At 48.0% G+C, this 20,826-nt stretch overlaps 1 protein-coding gene across 3 annotated transcripts in view; it reads right to left on the bottom strand.

Annotated features, from left to right (window-relative positions):
• The window catches only part of NTRK3 (neurotrophic receptor tyrosine kinase 3), a gene marked incomplete at both ends in the record, with an annotated part of 200,202 nt that overhangs the window by 15,607 nt on the left and 163,769 nt on the right, over window positions 1–20,826 (bottom strand). For 2 of the 3 annotated variants that reach the window (XM_084213965.1, XM_084213966.1), the window contains 2 exons: window positions 15,073–15,316; window positions 18,710–18,882. In XM_084213965.1, the coding sequence (XP_084070091.1) occupies window positions 15,073–15,316; window positions 18,710–18,882 (417 nt within the window). Of the gene's footprint in view, window positions 1–4,703; window positions 4,779–15,072; window positions 15,317–18,709; window positions 18,883–20,826 lie in introns of all 3 variants that reach the window. The other variant, XM_084213964.1, reaches the window with a different exon arrangement.

Genomic DNA, 20,826 nt, shown 5'->3' with positions numbered 1-20,826 from the left:
GATGGAGGCAGAGGTTCTGAGCAGCTCAGCTATGCTGGGATGAGCTGTCTGGGGCGCTTCCTTACCCTCTCTGCAAGGGAATGGGGTGGGAACAGCACCAGTGCTTTCCTCTGAAACCATCCCAACCAGCCAGGCCCAGGCATTCACCCTGAAAAACTCCAGGAAAATCAGCCACGAGATCCGTTTTCTCCCTCCCCACTGTGAGATGCATTTCATTCCCTCCCCTGCTCACAGCCTGCTGCCCTGGGGCTGGGGGCTGTCTGTCTGACCCTGCTACCTTCATGGCAACAAAATGTATTTGCATTCAGTTCAGACCCACTGACATCATTCCCTCTGAAGACTTGCAGTTTTTTATGATAAGCGCAGTAATGATTTTCAGATTATAGACTAATAAAATATTTTAATTAGTTTAGCACATTAAGGTGGGCACTATATGATGATTATGACATTTAAATAGTGTTTAAAAAAAAAGATAAAGGAGGGTGAGAGGGTCTGCTTGCATTTCTTTTCAAGCATGAGCACTGAAATAGAAACTTAAAATCCCACACGTGGGTACCGAGATCAGCTCTGATACCTCCCCTCTGTGCCTGTTTCCCTTGAATACCTGCCAAGTTAAATAAGCAAACATGGGATTGCAGTGTCCTAGTTCCAAACCTGGTTTTGGCAAAGGAGCCCTCCTCCTTAGTCACTCTGGCCATTCTGTGCAGCAGTGGCCTGAGCTAAGCACCTCCTCATGTGCCACCAGGTCACAGCTGGGCTGGGTCATCGCAGCTGATGGGTTACACTGAGTTTTTACACTTCAACCTGTGCTCACCAATTTCTCCCCTCTGTCCATTCACTGTATGATTATCCATTGTGTATTAAGATGAACTAACCTGACAAATCATGGGTTTAGAGCATCCCATCATTTTCATGGCGTGCAATGTGCACTGCAGGCTGCTGCACCAGGCACCTTCCTCTGCCTGGGCAGCACCTGCATGGTTTGGAGTCAATCATACAGCACTGGACAAAGCAGGGGCATTTTGGAGGGGGAAAGTTGCCCTTGAAGCACCACAGGTTGGTATGGCTGATAACTGTGGAATTCCTTTCCTAATCTGCAAAACATGACAATGAAACTCCACCCTTGGAAGTGCTCAAGACCAGGCTGGATGAGGCTTTGAGCAACCTGGTCCAGTAGAACGTGTCCCTGCCCATGGCAGGGGAGAGGGATTAGATGTCTTGAATGTCCCTTTCAATCCAAACAATCCCATGATTCTGTGAACTCACTGACTTCTCAAAAATGCTGTGCAGGTAATGGCTTGCACAGTGAAGCTATAAATGGCAGGGAAAAGCCTGTCAGCAAAAGGAAAAAAATAGCCAAATGTTTAGCTCAGCATTAGTTATACCTGGCAAGAGAGACTGAGGGTTACACAATGAATATGATGGTGAAGAATAGCAAAAAGGTTCCTTTGTGCTGTGAGTACTTTTGCCTTGTTCCTCACCTGGATCACTCAGGAGATGATGTGGAGTCTGTTCTACGAGGCAGAGGCAAGAGTGAGCTCAGGCCTCCCAGTTATCATTACCTGACCTTGCACGTTCTCTTCTGCAACCTCAGCATTTTTTTGTGGTGAGGATTTCTGGGTGGTTATTTTAATAAAACTGTGTTAAATTTCTTGCTTCCACGCCAGGTATCTGCTGTTTAACAAATGGGCCATGACTAAGCATAGACTGGAAATCAGGGGCAGCTACGATGTAAAGCAATGGGATTCTGGGACTGTCTTCTTCCCCTTAGGAGCACATTTAATAGTGGTGCTTGATTATGAAAAAGATAAATCTGATGTGATTGATGCAACAGGGGATTGGATTTGATGATCCAGGGAATCCTTTCCAGATCTCTTTACTCCAAATGAAGTAATTTTTCAAAGGAGTTTGTAAGGGTGTGGTGGGGATGCAGAGCTCTGCTGATGGCAAACAGTGGTGCAGTGTGTAGGTACCTGGTGATGGTTAGTGGGTCCTCATCCCCAGATCTAACCAGTTTCATCAACAACAGGATGGAGCATTATCTTTCCTGGGTCTACTGATCTAGAGCAAACCAAGCAGAGGTGGGTGCAAGGATCCCACCTGCTTCCTTCTTTGCATTTTCCAGCCACTGAGGACTCCCAAAATTCACTCTCTGTGAACCAATCCCTCAAATGCCTCAGCTCACAGACTCCCTACATATTCCTAAGGTACTTACCCTTTTCCCAACCTGTAATGACTGTATCCTTGCAATCTTATTTTCTTGTGAATCTCCTTGGTGAGCACGAACAGGGATCACTCTTTAACAATGGCAAACTGAGGCACAGGAGAACTAATGGAATTCCCTATGGTGGCAGAGGACATCAGGAGCAGGAAAGGGACCTGCAGCACAATGCAGGTCTGGGATCTCACTGCTGGACTCTTCTCCCTGCACCTGGCTCTGCCCTCACTTTCAAAACAGGCAGGGCAGAGCACAAAGCAGTTTTCAGCCCAAGCATTCACTGATCTGAGATTCCCATTCTTTGTCAAGCCCTGGGGGCTGAGCTTGGGGTTTTTGAACGCACAGGGCAAGGTTTTTTCAGAAGTGATGCCCAGGGAAAATGATAATGTTCTCTTTTCCCCCTAGTAGTCCTAATTCTTTAATTCCTACTTGCTAATAAGATAAAATGCTGTGATTTCTCTAGGATCAAATGGTGCAGGATAAGCTAAAGGAGCTCATTAATTACCAGGCTTTTAGAGCTGGGAAAAAAAATAATAAAACAAACCAAGAGGGTGGTAGATAATAGCTATGAATACTGCCCCAGCATCACCTGCCATGACACTGTAGCCAAGGGGAGGCTGTCATGTAAGTGCTGGGCATGGCATTCTGATAGTGAATAAAAATGATAAATGAGAGGGTAAGGCTTTCTCTCTCCAAAATGTGGTTATTCACAGATGTGCTACATTTCTCCAGGGCCTGATCCTGCAAGTAATACCAGGTGTAGCAATTCTGTGCTCCTCTGGCTTCCCCAGGGATTGCTTGGAGCAATGAGTGTTAGGCTCAGTGGCAAGTGGTTGCAAGATCAGATTCATAGTGTGCCAAGCATTTTGAATGAAAAGAGCTATAAAGAAGTCACATATTATTATGTCACATTGCAAAGGTCAACCCCAGTATCTGTTCTGTCATAAGGACATGATTCAAAGGCAACAAAATAGTGTCAGGGCACAGGGGAAAATAATTTTTTTAATACTGCCTTCAGGGCCAAGGATACAAAATTACATCAGTGCTTAGAACTAAATTCCCATCCACACCCCACAATTCAATTTTGGCTCAGAAAGGCATAAGCGTAACAAAATCACCTTTCAGTGGCAAATCTTCTTATCTGCTGACATATCCTCTGCAAAATCAGCAATATCTAAACTCACACTCCCATTTGGTTCTGGCAACAGTCAGGAAGTGCCAGAGCCTTGCTCTACCACACACTCCAGGAAGGATTTACAAGATCCACCCAGCTATTGTGGGCGTTCTCTGGAGGAGGAGGAGGGGTCCTGAAACCCGTCCTGCATCGCCTGGCCAGGAGCAAACAGCTCCCCTCACAGTGCCACAGGGAGGTTGGGGTAACTGGACCCAGGTGATTTATCCCAGACATGCCTACTTTCCAAATATTTATGCCCACCTCTGGGACTGCTGCCACAGGGAAGTTATTGGGAAATAAAGTGTGGAAGCCATCACTTTCCTGCCTTAAACTATGAGGGGTCATAACTGCTCTTTCAAGTGTCTTAGGGTGGATTAGGTCCATGCACTTCCAAACCAGGCTCAAGCAAAGACTCCCTAACTTTCTGGACCAACAGCATTTCCTTGTGTGCCAGCAGAAAAATCCCACAGGACAACCAAGCTGGATGTTTGCTCCAGCTCAGCCTCAGCAGCCCTGCAGCTTTCTGGAGGGGACCCTGAGCTGAGGATCCTGGAGAGAGCACCACGGGATGCTGGCCTTGCTCTGTGGGAGGAGGGCAGGGTGAGCAGAGGTGCCACCAACCCTCAGCAGGTACACACAGCTCACGTGGCTCCCACCAGCCACACCCTTGGCAGAACCAAGCACCTTTGCTCTGTCACAGCTTCAAACTCACAGCAACCCCTCGCTGCCCCTCCTCTGGCCAAAGGATGGGAGCAGCAGTGGGAAGTGTGGGGTGACATCCACTCAATCACAGCTGCAGACGCCCTCTCAGACACCCAGAGTGTGTCCAGACCAGCACACAAAAGCTGTCAGGGCTGCCATGTGACAATGCAACCACCCAAATGATCTGGCCCATGCCAGTTTGTCCGTCCAAGCAGCTGTTCAGAGGACGGTGCAGGTCAGGGTGAGCCCCAGTGAGCAGTGCAAATGCCACCCTGCTTGGAGGCACGGGGTACTTTAGCTGCACAGAGACAAACCATGCTGTCTGTACTTGTTGCCATCAGAGGCCAGCCCACACTGTCCACTAGTGCAGACACAGCCTGGACACCCCCAGAGGAAGGTGGCACTGAGGACTCCTGCATCCATCCCATATTATCTCCCCATCCAGAGGGCGGCTGCAGCAGACACGCGTGCAGTTCCCATCAGAGACAGGAGCCCCTTGGCTGCCAAACGCACGGGACCCGAGCTGCTCCCAAAGCCACTCAGCCCCAGGAGTGGTTTCATGCCCCAGCAGCACCAGTCCCCCACCTGCAGGGTTTGGGATGCACTCACTGTTGCAGCTGCCGACGGTGCCAGTCTCTGTCGCTGCCACGCTGCGCTGAGCTGGCCCTTCAGACGCGGCCCTTCCTGACAGTCAATGGGTGAGAACAAGGGAGGGAGACAAACAAAAGAGAAGGGAAGGGTGAGAGAGGGAGGGAGGGATGGGCATGAAGCAAGGGGACAAGAAGGGAAAGGGTGTGTCTTTAACTGAACCAAAAGTCTTTTGCTGGCTGCAACATCCCAACAGGACTCAGCCTTTGCTGTGGCGCAGGTGAGACCCTCTGGCCCCTGTGGCCACCACCTCGCACCCCACACCTGCACCAGTGCACGGGGAGGGTGAGCTGGGCAAGAGTCAAGGGGCACTCAGCCTCCTGAAACTTCTCCTTGGGCTGTGAGGCCACATAGAATGGTCACACAGAATGCCATCCCTTGAGGGACCCAGAATTCTTCGGCAGACAAGAGAAATTTTAGGATGCTTGAGCGCTTGCTCTGTGTCTGGTACTTCAGCATCCTGCTTCCTGCCCATTGCCAGCCCTCCTGAGCATGGTGCAGGGACTCATCTGCCTCTGCCAGCAGAATAAGGCCCAGGCCTGATATCTTCACTGAACAAGCTCAGGCCAGACAGAGTTAAGGGTACTGTTGGCCAAATGTCCCAGTGAAGCACCTCACACATCACCCTACACTGGCCCAAAAGTCTTTGTCCCATCAGTGCTGTCACAGGTTGGGGAGGAAAATAGCTGTTCCCACAGCTCCAAATCACCCACAAACCTGCCAGCAATGAGAAAACTGAAGTTTAGAAAGGGACAGGGGAAGCAAAATTCTGGGGCAGGAAATACAGCACTACATTTTCCTCCGCAGCAAAGTAGGAAAGATTTGGAGAATAGGAGAGAGGAAAAGGGGTAGGGATCTCAGTGAGCACATTAAAAGTGAATGAGAGGCATAAAGTCTGCTGACTTTCCAGTGAGGTGTTTGTGTTCCCACGAGGACAAAATTCCAAGATGGAAAGGTAGTTGGTGAGCACAGTGGTTTGGGAGTACACTTCTGGCTGTGCTACTGAGGAACTCAGGCTGAGAACTGCCTGGGGAATACCCAAAATATGGCCTCAGGGTGTGTCCAGCTGGTCATTGCCCTGGGCACCTGCCCACCTTGCATCAGCAGTGGAAACTGAGCTGCTGAATGTAGCTGACAGCTCATTCTGCTTGGGGAATTGCCCATTGGATGACTGACTCACCTCCCTTCCCAAAAAGTTGAGGCAGGAATGGGGGAGAGGAAAGGCTTAGAAAATTGTTTCATGATGGTTGTTTAAATTGCCTCTGTGCTACAGTTGAGGGAAAACAAAAGAGAAGTCTGTGCATAAAACTGCATCCTAAAGCCAGCTGTGGCAGAGGCACGGATGTTGGAAAGAAGTAGAGCAAATGAAGTCATCCAGCAGTGGGGGAAAAACATCAATATAATATAGTGCAGAACAAAGCAAATTCTACCTCAAACACAGAGCTGAAAGGGAAACATCTCCCTCTGTCAGATCTATTACCATGCATTTATTCCAATAACAAATAACTAACCTGGAGAGTAACCCAAACCTGATTTATTTCTCCATCTAAGTAAATATGTAGAGACAGCCGAATTTGAGTGTAAAAACCACTGATCTCATATGGTTTTTTTATATATGTTGGAAAAAATAGGAGTGAAGTTTCTGCCTTGCTGCTGGGGGATGCTGGCAAAGCATTTGAGCTATAGATATTGTATCTTGTCACTAATGACTGCAGGGAACTAAAAGGGATTTGGATTTTTTAATGCTTCACATTAATTGATAATTTGGTCTCAGAATCCACAGTGGAACAGAGGATTTGCTATATTGGATCTGTCTAGTGGCCCATAAAATCTGGCGTCTTGCCTCAGTGATGCTCAGAAAAATTATCATCCAGCTCCTTGGCTTATAAGGTTTTTGGCCATTCCTGTAAGGACCATACAACAGAAAGGGGCAGAAGGTCCCTCTGGCTTACACAGCAAACATTTCCAAAAACCTTGATATGTGAGTTTGGCAGGGTTCCCTATATATATTTGTTTGGTTTTTTGTTTTGTTTTGTTGGGTATTTTTAAAGCAAGAAAGAAACTCTTTAGCAACAACCATTCTCAACAGATACATTGCTGCTTTAACTCTTGCTCTCAAAAAGAGAGGAGGTGAACTTCAGGTGTTTTCAGAAGGCAAACAGGAGCAAGGCTGAGGCCAGAGTGGGGAGATGCCTTCTGCTGAGCAGAACACTATTGATTAGGCAGTATAAAGATTTCCCTCACTAATGCCTTTGGCAATCTTATCATGTGTCGCCCACATAATTGGATGGGGAAGAGAGAGGTGGAATCACTTAAGCGTTCAAAGCTCAACACGCACTGAGAAAAGATTCCCATTCCGTGTGTGTGTGCAATTTTGTGCATCGTTGCCCCTTGATTGTACATTGAACACGCTCTCTTTGACAGCAGAGCCCTAAACAGCCTGGGTATTAAAGCTGCTTGCAAATAGGGCCTTTCTCCATCCAGCTTGGGGGGAGAAGGAGCTCGCTGGGGCTGGGAGAGGCAGGACTATGAACCTGGGGGGAATCAGGAGGGGAAAGCCTGGAGAAACTCTGACTGTGCAGGAATCAGCAGGAAAAAAGAAAAGCAGTGGTTTCCTTCCATACAAGCATCTTAATTAGGGATGTTGATGAAGATACTTGCATTTTAATTTTTTCAGGGAGGCCTTCAGTTTGTCATGAAGCAAAGCATAACTTATCCATGATCTCACTAAACTGGCTTATAACTTGTCTGCCTCCAGTTTCTTTGCTGATCACAGCAAGGTTTGGGAATGCTCCCCACCTTTCCAGATCAGTGTGTCACCACACAAAAGATCTCTTGGCTGCACCCCTGGTAAAGGAGAGATGAGATCATGGTCCTGCAGGTGGGAAGGCAGAAGGAGGCCAGTGGCCAGCTGGACTGCAGTAAGGAAATGGGTTTAACAACCTAGACAAGATGAGAGGGGAGGGTTTTACGTTTGCACTCTCCAATCTTGCTGGACTGTAAGTGGCAGTGCTCTTCCCAAAGCATGAACAGTTCATGAGCCACACTTTTTCTGGTCCACCTGTGCTGGAATCATGGAGCTGGGATAATATGCTGGCATAAGGTTCTTTACCTTCTTCTGCTCTAGCTGCAGTTTAACTCAGCTTAAATTTAAATACAGTTTAAATTTGTACCCACCTTGACAAAACCCAGAACCATCAGAGTCTCTGACCTACTGTGTACAAAATCCTTCCTTGTTTCTGGTGACACCACAGTGAAACATGTTGTGGATGGATCTCCACCAAGGGAGAGTCTATCTTGCTTAAAAGGAAGCATTGAGCTCTTTTCCCTGTCTGTCACAGCTTTCAGGCTAATGGGATGTTCCAAGTGGGGACAGGAGAAGGGAGAGAGCACACTGCATGCAGGCAGCCTCCAGCAGGTGTTGGGAACCACACTTGGACAAAACAAATTAAAACAGGGAAAAGAAAAACAGTTTCACAGTCAGGGGGAAGGGAAAAACTAGTCAAGGATGGATGGGGATCACAAGTAGCTTCTCTTGTCTCTCTGGATCTGTTGGCTGCAGCCAGGGCACACTCAAAATAGAAAAGAGTCCTGCCCTCCATAGTAAAGTTTTATGCAAAGGGAATTGCTTTGAAGGAAAGGGTTCCTGAACTTCCCTGCAGGAAATTTGCTATTTCAAGTTTTTACAGCAGAGGTGACAGGCTTGGGTAGTTTGGCTGCATTGAGAAACAGCCCCAGCTTTCTGAACTGAACTGATTTAACTTCTGAGCATGGTGTCACTACCCCAGGGGTGGCTCCAGCATTTGACTGGTTACTCCCAGGACTCTCCCCAGATCCCAGGAAAGCAGAGATCAGCCTGGACAGCTTTTAAGAGTTGCCAAAGTCCAGTCAGCATGGACATGAACTGGAAGAATCATCTCAGTTGAATCCAAACTTGTAATAGACATCCTCAGGTGTTTTAGGTCGGGAAATACTGAACAACAAACAATTCCTCCCTGTTTGGCTACATCTTTGACCTCTGCAAATGGAAGGTTAAAAACCATCAGGAAGCTAAAATGAAAGGCTTTGAACTCCCAGCCCTCTGGATCTCAGCCTGATGTTTGGGAGAAATCCAAAGCCTCAATTCAAATGCCTGGGAAATGGGGCTGAGCTTTGATTGAAAGATCCTAAGTTTGATAAGTTCTCAGTAGGTATGTGAGGGTCTGGGGAGAACACAGGGATTTAGCTGGAGGTCAGTGTTTAGGTGAATATTGAGGCTGTATTAAACAAAAATTCTGAGCCAAATGACTTGCCATGGCAGCAGCAACACACCCCAAGCAGGAGAAGAGGTGAGCGTGGAGGTCAAGTACCAGAACAGGGAGTTTTTAATCTCCCCAAAACAAACCGCTCTTTTGTGCCTGTGCTTCAAAGAAGATGTCACCAGATTGTGAGAGCTCTTCACCTGCCACATCCCTCTCATTACTGGAATGAAATAAATGGCAACAGCATGAAAACAGCAACTCAAGCAGGAGAACAACAGGTAGACAGTGAGAAAAAGGCGAGGGAGAAAACAGGGTGCAGATGCAGGTCTTGACAGGGTGGAGAATTAGGGCAATTACCGTTTCTGAGGAAATGCCAGGAATACAGCACAACCTAATTTCCCCAATTAATTCTTCTGCACTTGAGCTGCTTTGTGTGAAGGGCTCTTAAGGTTCCAAACAGGAGAAAAAAAAAAAAAAGACTCAACATTTGTTTTTCCCTCAGTGTAGAAATGGGGAAGTGTTGAGGGAAAATGTCTGGCTAAAACACAAGATGATGCTGTTACATCTTCCTTTCAGGAGATAAGGAGCTGTGCCACAAATTCAATTTGCAGAGGTTTTTATAGGAGCCACAGAGATATCAAAGACCAGCACGTTCAATATCACACTGACTTTTCCTGCACGCAGAGCACACCAGGACAGGCACAGAGACACTTCACCCACACACCCACCTTGAGCCATTCCCTCCCTCCCCTTGCCAACCCTACTGCAGCTGAGGAGGAATCTGGCTTCTCTGCCCCCAAACCCCAGTCAGGGCAGCTGTGAGGCACCATGGCATGAGCCACCCACACCCAAAGAGGCAGACAGATGTCATCCAGGAGGAGTGATGGCAATAAGAACAAGGAAGGAAATAAATCAGAGGTTGGGGTGATGGGATACATGGGATAAACAGATGTTGAGAAGGGCATGTAATACTATTAAACACAGACTCTTGCACATAGGAAGACTCTGCTTGGCTGTATCAGTCACATGTCCAGGTCCCTACTCTTGTAGGTCTGACAAAGCAAGATATATTTCCATAAACCCAGCTAAGAAGGAGAAAATTAAAACACTTTTTTACTTCTAAGTCCTCTTCCTAATAGAACATACATTTATAGATGTGAGTCCTTCCCAAAACCTGAGCAGAAAGGATGTAGAGAGAGCAACATATCACATTTTCCACCTCAGAGAAGGGCTAGAAGAGGAAAAGGTGGTGCACAGATGCATTTGAACAGCACTGAGGTGTTGGGAAAGGTGCTGATTGTGAAGCTGAAGGTGACACACACATTTTACCTTCTACAACAGATCCCCCACAACAGCCAGCATGGCCAGGGACTGAGCACCCATCAGCACTGAGGACGCTGCCTGAGTGCACAGCCCAGCTCACTCTCTGCCCAGAGCTGACTTACAGCCAGCATACACTGGCTCTACCATAAAACCTGAGAGTGGCAGCTCATTTTCCCTCCCAAGGTGAGGCAGAACCACATCCCAGCCAGAAATCCAGAGGGAGTTCTCCTCCCCTGTGCCTGTTGGCCTTTCCCCTAGCAGGTGATGGTTCAGAGCTCCAGCACACTCACACAGGGCTCCATCCTGGTGCTGGCAGGGCTGGGCAGCAGTTCCCCTGTGCTGGGATCCACACTGATGAGCTGCACTGCAAAACCACACAGAAAGCACCCAGGGGCTGACAGTGGGTGCTGTGCAGCTGAGGGATCCACAGGAGCTCTAAGGGGCTCTGACAGTCTGCACCAAAAGGCAGCTGGGAGAGCATAGCTGACCCTCTGCAGAGAGCTCAGAGCTGCTGGGCACAGAGCACCAGTGATGGTGTGATAGGTGATGATAGGTGTGATTATTTTGGAGCCCTCCATGGAGAAGAATGTGGGTCAGACTAAATCCAGTTTCAATGCAAGGCTTGTCTGTTAGCCTTGCCCACCGTGCTGGATGAGCCTCCAAAGGAGCACGACCCAGGCAGCTGCTGAATCTCAGTGGCTTGTTGCACACATGGAAACCTCACTGGGAAAATAACTGGCTGTACCCATGAGAAGGAAGCCATGGAAACCTCACTGGAAAAATAACTGGCTGTACCCATGAGAAGGAAGCCAATCTTGAATGTCAGAGGAAAAGTAAGAGATGGTCAGGTTGGGAAATGGTCATCAGAAAGCAGCCTTAAATGGGTACTGAAAACTTTCAAGAATGTGGGGGTTTTGCTGGCCAGTTTAAGGAAAGAGAAGAAATAAATTGTTTGCACAGTAAACCTTCATGCTTCAGAGGAGGAGGGATCCCAGACTTTTTAAGGAACGCTGACCTAAGGCCAAAGTCATAGCAGAAATTTTTTGGTTCTGATGGTCTAAGGGTGTGAGAGCCAAGGTTCATGGGAAGAGATATTAATCTTTTATTAAACCAACTGATACAACAGAAAATAACAATAAAAAATAAGAACTCAGAGAGGGTTTGTGCACCTAAAATTCATTATTTCTCCTTCTTCCAACAATATCATGTGTTCTATTACAAGATATTGCTTCTTCCTGCAAACCTTGTTTCTCCTGAATCCAAACAATGCTCCAGAGTGGTGAGAACACAGAAACAGGGAGCATTTTTGTCATTATGATTATCTCTGCATTTCTAGAAATAAGTAAAAATAATAATAATAATAAATTCCAGAGCCCTTTTCAAGTCCTGCATATGTCTTTTCTTTGACAAGCAGGTGTGCTCTGCATGATGAAATGACCAGGAGAATTGAGATTGATCTCTGTGAGAGGATGGAGCTAAATCCCTTAGAAGGGTCAAGCCCAGCCCGGGATTTGGAGCAGGATGCCAGAAGAGTAGGACAGAGGAAATATGGACAGAGGAATGTCTTCATGGATTTAATGTCTGCATAAATCCTTCCTCTCTCTGGCATGTGACTTCACTGCTGAAATCCCACCCATGTCAGGACATCACCTCGGGAGTTATTAAGGAGTCTTGACTGCAATTTAAGACTGTGTTCTCATCTGAAGATGAAGAAATACTGCCCTGTCCCTGGACAGCTGCCACGTGATTTTTGTTTTGGAACTGAATGACACATTTTGGGGGAAAAAAATGGAAAATTATTTGTATTACTGGAGCTTGGGTGGGTCCAGAGCCACAGAAGGGCTCTTGGAGCAACCAAACCCCAATGTGCAGGGTGAAAGAGCAGCTGGGGGTTCTGATCTGAGCCCTGGTGATGCCCCAGCTCTGACACTCCCCCAGAGCCACCGAGACATCCTCCAGGACAGCACTGGCCAGGCCCCCTGTGCCTCACTTGCTGCAGTCTCCGTGCCACCCTCAGCTTGGCTGAGGCACAATGTCCCTGACCTGCAGCGTCCCACCACCTGCTGTCACAGTCCTGAGTCATACCTAAAAAAAATCGCCTACCCACACGGATTTTTAGAGAAAACAACAAGGAAAATGAAATCCGCCCAAACCTTTCCTCTCCAGTGTGGATATATTCCATCCCGCCTTCCCACAGAGACCCACACCAAAGATTGCACAGCACGTTACACAACACAGCACAGAAATGCTCCTTCAGCAGCCCCTCCTTCCCTCTTCTCACAGAAGCTGGGCTACTTCTCCCTGGCTCCCCAGTTCCTCCACTTTCCTCCTCTTTCCACTCAGATGCTGCTCCACCTCCCCCCTCCACTTCCACCTCCACCATCATTTTCTGTCCATCCTGTCTTCTAAAAAGGAGGTTAAAAGGCAACAGCTGATGGGATCTCTTTGTGACGGAGGAGGAAGAGGATGCATCAGGCAGAGCACGGAGAGCTTGCAGAGAGGGGGAACAAGCCTCCCTTCTGTTTTTGTTACGCAAATGTTTGTTTTCTGTACCCAAATGTGTAACAGAAAATTAATCAGTTCACCTTTGTTAAAGCAATTTCGCATCTCACAAATGCAGGAGCCAGATGGTGTACTTTCTTTGTCTTAAAAGATTAAAAAATGGGGAAGAAAGGAAATGGCTAGGAACTAATCCTCAGCCTGGAACACGGTAGTACATCCACATTCCCAGCCATCCAGGCTTGCAGGACCTGGGCAGGAGCAAACACGGGGACCCAGCAGACTGAAGAGAGCCTTGCAGAGAGCTCCAGTCCTGTCACTTTGTGTCAGCTTGAGGGGGGGATTTCTCCCTGTGTTTCCAGAAGATGACAAATTACAGCTTCTCCCAGGGCTGCAGCTTGGACATACCAAGCAGTATTTTTTAGAACCAACTGAAGCAGAACTTTGCTCCAGGTCCCACTGCTGGCAGTGGCAGGCTCTCTAAAGGGGAAAGCTGCCATGCACAAACGCTGGGAAACAGACTTGGAAACGTCACCAGGCAGATCATGGATGTCACCAGGGACAGCACTGAAGACTTTGAAAGTTCAACTCTTCAGCCAAATCTCCAGCTTTCATAGCTGAGAGCAAGGAGCAGTTTGGTTCTCCCACTTGAGCTTGTCTGCTCATACTCTGGGAGGAGTGTGGCTGGACTGTGCCTGGAGGGGGGATGAAGGACACCTGGTCCCCGGAATTCTGCTCTTTGCTGGCCTGGGGAGGCTTCCCAGCTCTGTCCTGCTTTGGCCTTGGGCAGGTGATAGAAACCCTCTGCCCCTCATGCCACCAGTGTAAATATGGGCAATCAGAACCTTGTTTTGCTAGAAACCTTCTTTGGACTTTAACAGAGATAACAGAGAATTCGCTTCATGATCAAAAGTTTTAAACATACTGAAAGTAAGAGACAACAAAGAAAGGAAAATCAACTAAGAACAACAGTCTGTGATGCTCTTAAACTCGGTTCTTGCTCTGGTAGGTAGGTGATAACTGTTTACTACTTTAGTCGAATTTGGTAATTTGTGTATGCAGAAAAAAGTCTACTAAAGAGCCTTAGGACACTGCATGAGACATGGAGTAGTCCTCAGCAAAGCACTTTACACAGACAGGATGAGGGCTACAGGACACAACCACAGATAAGACAAAATTTCCCTCCTCCCCAGCACAGTAACTGCACTTGGCAGCCATCACATCATGAAAAATTCCTGAACTTGATCAATAGGCCACCCCTTTCTGGGTAGCCAGAGGAAATCATCCTCCATGCCAAGCACACATGTTGTAAGCAGAAATAAATCAGCCCCTGCTCAAGCATGAGGCTAGAAACCATGGCTCCCTGGCCTGAGAAGCCCTTCCCTGCTGGTGGATGGTGCAGAGACAAACTCCTACTCCAGTGTGCTCCAAACAGTTCTCACATCACACTGCTCCTGCAGCTGGGAAGGGAAAAATGCTGTTCCCCCAGGAACACTGCCATCAGGCAGGCAGGACAGTGCAGACAGGTACAGAGGGAGTGTGCAAGACAAGGGAACAGTGTGAGCACAAATCACAGGAGAAAAGGCTGGAAAGGCACTCCTGGCTCATTGAGTCTCTCCCCAGAGATGAGTAGAGGATTAGCCTCAACACTAAACCCATGTGTTTTTGTCTGGTTGCTTCCTGAACTTCTTTAATGACAGGCTCCCAGCAACCTGTCATTGTAACCCCTGGCAAATTATTCCATTGTTTAAATTATGACCCTGCTGGAAAAAAAAATGTTCTGAGGTCAAACCTAAATTGACTATTATTTCCCCTTCCATATTTTATGCACTTATCAGTCAGTCTTTCAGTTGCCTTCTCTCTGGGTCCCTGTATTAAGTTTCTTTACTCTAACACCAGAGGTCACAGCCTGTAGTATTTATCATCTCTCTGGATTACCTTTAATTTGTCAATGTCTTCAAAAAACAAGGGATAAAAATAGGCAGTAAGGATGGAATGATTTCAGAGCCATCCAAAAGCGTGTGACTGTGTGCTGGGGTATCACAGAGTCTGTGTGTAGGCATCTGCATGGGTGTCTGAACTACAAGCACGGCCAGGACTCAGCAGGATTAAGGACAGTGGTTTAGGGATGCCTGATCAACTTCTGTGCACATTTCAATGAGGTAATAACCAAGCAAGTGAGCTCAAGGGCTCCAAAAACTGATCTGCTGTAACATTTCCCATCTCCCTTTGCTCTGAGCATCAGAGTGCCCCTGCAGCTGCCTTACCCTGTAGTAATCAGTGCTGTAGACATCTCTTGACATCCCAAAGTCTCCAATCTTCACCAGCAGGTTGGCTCCGACCAAGCAGTTCCTGGTGGCCAGGTCTCTGTGCACAAAGTGCTGGGAGGCAAGGTACACCATTCCAGAGGCAATCTGGCTGGCAATGTGGAGCATCTGGGATAGCCCTAGCTCCCCTTTGGCTTGTCGAGGCTGCCCATCCACCAGGATCATTGCATCTGGGCCGTGTGCCCTAGAGGGAGGAAAAAGCAAAAAGCGCAGAGTTGAGTCTCAGGAGTGACCAGGAGCCAGGAATCCCACACAGTCACTGCTCTTGCTGGATGGGGAGCAGCCCCCAGCTCTGCACCGTGAGGACAGACACACAGCTCCAGCGGAATGAACAGAGAAAGGCTTGAGAAAAACCAGGAGGTTGAGGCTTTGGGGGAAAAAATCACCATTCTGGCTTCCTCTTCTGAAATTCCTTTTCTGTCCCACAGCAGTCCAACTGTGGTGCTGCTTCACAGGGAGGGGAACACCAGAACTCTGCAAGTTGTCTAACAAAGCCTGTTGTCTGTTTGAGCTAACAGCAAACAGCAACAACTTATTGCGAGCTGCAGAGCAGGTCTACAATGGCAACGTGCTGCTACTCCTACTTCAAAACTGCTGCTGACAGGGAACAAAAGCTGGAAAACCAGCTACCAAGGGAAAAGGGGGAAGTGATGGACACCCTTAGTGAGCAGAGAGGGATGTGGTCACTGCAGACCCCAAGGCAGTGGGGGATTGTGCCAGGAACACTCAGCCTTGCCCCCACCCCACCCGTGCAGACTCCCGTGCACACCATTCCTAGGGATGCTCCCTGGAAGGCCATGCCTGTACTTCCCCATGCCAAGAACTTTTCTATCAGTATTTTCTGGGGCAGGACAGCGCCATTGCAGCCTGCCCTGGTGCAGACAGCAGGGTCTGTTGTGTGTCCTGGCAGGCACAAGGAGCTGTGCCAGCACGTGCCACCACTAACCCAGCTGGTACGTGCTGATCCTGGTGCTTCCCCTCGCCACACCAGTTTATGTTCTAGGCCACTAAAACTCTCTGTTCTCTGGGGAGCACACAAAGGTCTAACAACACTGAGGAGAATTTATTTATTGTGCTTTTGTCTAGGAAACTGGGTCTAAAGTGAGTCTCTTCCATTTTACTGTTTTTCCAATTTCTGCAGTTAAACTAGGAAAAGTCCATCGGAGTGTCTTACAGACTCCCAGTGTCCCTGGCCTTCAGTGTCTGGGAGTCACTGTCTCCTGATGTGGGCTGGGTGAATTATTCCATGATAAAAACTGCTGCTTGGTGAGGGATTCCAAGCAGCTCTGCACCCTCAACCCTTCCTGATCCCCTTGCAGCCCCCATTCCCCACCAGCAGACACCTTACTCACAAAGCCCAAACTCTCTTTCCATATAACATTTCCTTAGGCATTTTGAGTGCCTTTTTGCAGGGTCCAAGCTCCCTTGTCCCCAAAGCCATATTCCTTTGGGACACAAAGGGCTTTTTCAGTGCCTACCACATTCCAGCATACAGGCAAAGGAGCACATGGCTGCTTTTTCCAAGGCTGCACAGGAAGGAGAAGCTGGCAGCCAAACACAGCTGGAAGATGAGAAGCTGCAGTCCCAGGGACCACACAGCTGGAAAAGTTTCCTTTCCTTCATAAAGGCCAAAGATAATACAACAAGATTTCTTTTCCAATGAGACTGGAGATGAATTTCATCAGGCATGAGTGTTTCTTAGACATGTCCCAAGAAAGAGTTGGGACATGGGAGTGAGGGGTCCATGGCTCCAGCATGATTCCAGCCTTAGGAACACACTGCTGAGTGAAGCAATTCCATCAGGCAGTGGGCATATGACATCTTTCTGAGACCCTGAGAGAGCCTGCTTTGCACTGTACTCTTTGGGAGGTTAACTAGAGCAGTGAGAGAGGTTGTTCTTCAGCTGTAATATCTGACTCCTCTAAGGAAATAAGGTTGCTGCTTCTGCCAGGAAAAAGGATAGGTCAATTTGGAGTTTTTCTTTGTGAAGCACTTGAAGAACAGCATCTCTCGGCCTCTTTTTCAGACTGCCTGCCTTCAGTCACAAGGCTGAGGCATTGTCCTTAACACTGCATCACCAATCTGGGCTAAAACACCCTTTCAGCCCAGCTCCTGGTTTCATGCTGGTGGCAGAGTTCAACCTGCTGCTGCTGCTGGGAGGTTGCTGAGGCTTCCTGGTATGACAAAAGAAGGTCCCAGGTAACCAAAGCTGCTCTCCCTTGAATGTGGGTCTGAGGAGCTCTGTGAAGCCAACAGCCTTTCACTCGTCCTACCCTGACAAAGATGTCTTGGATCTATCCAGAGCTCGAGACAGGGACTGAGCTATAAAATCCTATTCAATCTACCCACAACTATACCAAAATGAGGAGGAAAATCAATGCAGGAATGTTCCCAGCTCACCCACTGCCCTGCAAATGCCTTAAACAAGCTGGAGACAGGTTGGCACTACTTGGCAGAGAAAAGAAGAAATCTCTAGGATCCTGCCTCATATTCTTCTGGTGTGGATGATTGCTTAGAAGTGAAAACCTCAGGGAAAAACTTGTGCTTCCTGGTCAGAAACTGTGTTGGTAGAAAAATGCTCAGTGAGTGTATCCCCACCCCAGAGCTAGACCTGCCGTGCACTAGATTCTTGTTCCCCCTGCAATCATATTCACACTTAGCAGTCAAAACAGGAAAATATCAAGGGTCCAATTTTCTAAATATTGGGAAATAAAACTACTAATTATTTCAAGAGGTAAGTACCACTCCACTTGCACGCAGGTTTCAGAGTGGAATTTCTGTTTTGTGGCAGAAGAGCACCATAAACATCCTCCCACAGCTGCTCCCTGGCCCTTGCTGCTGGTGGATACAGAGCACACAAGTGATCTGCCTCAGGCTGGTGAAATGGTTGAATGATGATGGGGGGCACTGGGAGCTCTGCTGATTTGCATCTCTCTGGAGACAGAGAAGGTAATTACAGCACTTCTTCAGGCCTTGCCTGACTTCATGAGTAGCCTGATGCCACAGGTTAGGGACCAGGGAACAGGGATGGATCCCATAGGCACTGCCTGAGACTCCTCCAACACTTCTCAGGTGTTTTCTGAAGGCAGGAATGAGAGCCAGTGACCAGTAAATGCCCAGGATGCAAATGAGATCGAGGACACTGACCAGTTTCTCAAAGGAATATTTTGGTTCTTGTGCTGTTGAAGCAGGAGCTCAGTGGCTGAGGGAGTGATGGCAAGTGGCCTTCCTGCTTCAGTGGGACATGTCTTTGCTGGATGTGCAGGACTTGGAGCTGCTGCCAGCTGTGGCTTCATGTCCTTCCATTCCCACAGGGCAATCACAGCCACGCTTCCTGCAGCTTCAAACTTGCTCAGGTGGGAGAAGCAAACCCTGATTTCCACATGTCCTGACATTACCTAAGAGAAAATGTCGGGATAGGGCTATCAAAGCCCTAAATCAGGTGAGTACCATCACCCCCTCCAAGCTGCCCTTGGAACAGCCACCCCTCACTTCTCACCCCACCGAATAACGACACCACTGGGGCACCACTGAGCTGGAACAAGTTCCCACCTCCTGTTCCCCAACTCCCACCCACCTGAGGAATTTGTTGAGGTCCCCGTGCTTCATGTACTCGAAGACCATGATGAGCGGGTCGCCGTCGCCGCAGACGCCGTAGAACTTGACGATGTGCTCGTGCTGCAGGTTGGTCAGCAGCTCTGCCTCCCGCTGGAAATCCTTGCGGGCTGCCAGCGTGGGATCTTTCAGAGCCTGCAATCAGGGATGCACACACACACACACAGAGTGGGCTCAGGTGCAGGAAAAGCAGAGCAAAGGGGTCACAGCATCTGCCTGGAGCTGATGGGGAAGGGAGGGGAGAGGAACCACTGGGCCGGTTGTGCTGGTGGCACCATGTTTGTGTTGTCATTCCTGGAGTCACTGTCCCACTGGGCTCCCCAGCTCATTTCCTAGGCAGCAGCAAACATGCCTCAGAGGGTAATAGCTTCCAATTATTCCCAGCTTGGGCAGAATTTATACTGGTGACCTAGGGGTGAATGGCTTCATATCTCATTATTATTAAATTCCTGAGCCAGCCAGTCCTTGCTATCTGTCTTTTATTTTGAAATAGCTGACTACACTGCCTTTATTCAGAAGATGGATTTGCCTGGCTGTGCAGTTATTGTGTGGATTTTTCAAACTGCCTCTGAAGAAGGACACTGTCAAGTCTTTTCTCATAATTTTTAAAATCATGTTTTTATTCCCTGCTGTTTATAACAACTCCCCTGGCAGACTGATGCTGAAATCAGTACCCTTATTGTGAATATCTCATCTCCCACAATTTGAGAATGCCATTTTGCCATTGCAAGGCAGCTTGCAGGATTCAGGTGGTGTGGGCCAGAGTTGCCATGAAGATGCTGCTGGGGCTGTAGCTGACAAGGGAGGATTCTCCAGGGTTGGGTTCTGACTTGTCTGTGCATTTTTGTGCAGTTTCATGGGAGAGTTAGTCTGAAAGCAGCTTGTTGTCATCTGAGGGTACCAAGGGAGGGAACTTGATAAAAAAGTTTAAGTCCAGACCATTTGACAAGATGAAATGGCCACAAGAATCAGCACAGTCTTTGCAAAAATTTAAGAAAATTAGGAGTCTTGTTGTGAGTTGCTGGTTGTGCATCATATTCTCTGCATCCTCCTCATGCCAGGACTGTTTAGAACCAACTCTGGCTTTAACTGTGCAACCAAACAGGAGCTGAAAAGGACTCAAATCCTGAAAAGGACTCAAGGAAACTTGTTCCACCTAACCTGTGTCAGTCAGATGTGCACCAGTTGCCCTTTAGTGGTGGAGACACCGGGCAGCTCTCCCCTTACCTACACACAAATATTTCTTCCCCCTTTCCCCATGCCTTGAATCTCCCCATGCAGCCAGCAGAGGTGGCCTGAGCAGCTGCAGGCTGCAATTTATGTGCAAAAAGGGATGAGAAATATCAGAAAGCTGTGCATGGAGGATGGGGCCCAGCACTCTGTTACTGTCACCTGGGCTGGCCCATGGTGCTGCTGGCTCTAGACACTCCTCCAGAGAAGGTGCCTTTCTCCTTGGAGCAGACCTGCTGTGAGGCTTTTCCCCAAGCCTTGGGACACTGCCTCACCTGATTCTGCCCCCAAACTGCTATTCACATGGCATAAGTCTATTTTAATTCTTTGCCCTTTGGAATAGCTTGACTAGAGATATTTAGATGAATGTTAGTTACACGGTGCAGATGGCAAAGCATCCATCCTTATCTCAGGCACCCAATTACTTTTAGTCATTTAATATCTTCATAATGTTGGTGCCACCCTATTTTTCTGCAGGAAAATAGTCCCTTCCCCCATCACTCTCTTCTCCCCCTTTTTCCTGTGGTTGCACATAATATTTCAAGCTGCAGTGAGTTTTGGTTTCATCTCCTTCACACAGAATCATTTTTATAAGGTGTTAAGATTGTAAGTTTGTTGATATCACACACCAAAAAAAAGTTATTAACCCCCTCCTCATTGCTAAGGTTGCACAGTCAAGCATTTCAAAATGAGGGAGCTGGAAGGGATAGAACAGGGAAAGAAGACCAGAACCAAAGAAAGAGAAGGGGTGTCTCAGTAAAATCAGTGGAATGCCTCTCCCAGGAAGGTTTGGGGTAGATTATTTTTGTGTGTGCTGCCATCACACAATTCCTCCATAACTTCTGGCAG

The sequence above is a fragment of the Fringilla coelebs genome (assembly GCF_963513975.1).
Source record: "Fringilla coelebs genome assembly, chromosome: 12".
Classification (NCBI taxonomy): domain Eukaryota; kingdom Metazoa; phylum Chordata; class Aves; order Passeriformes; family Fringillidae; genus Fringilla; species Fringilla coelebs.
Note: the sequence above shows the minus strand (reverse complement) of the source record. Positions and strands in the feature narration are given on the sequence as shown.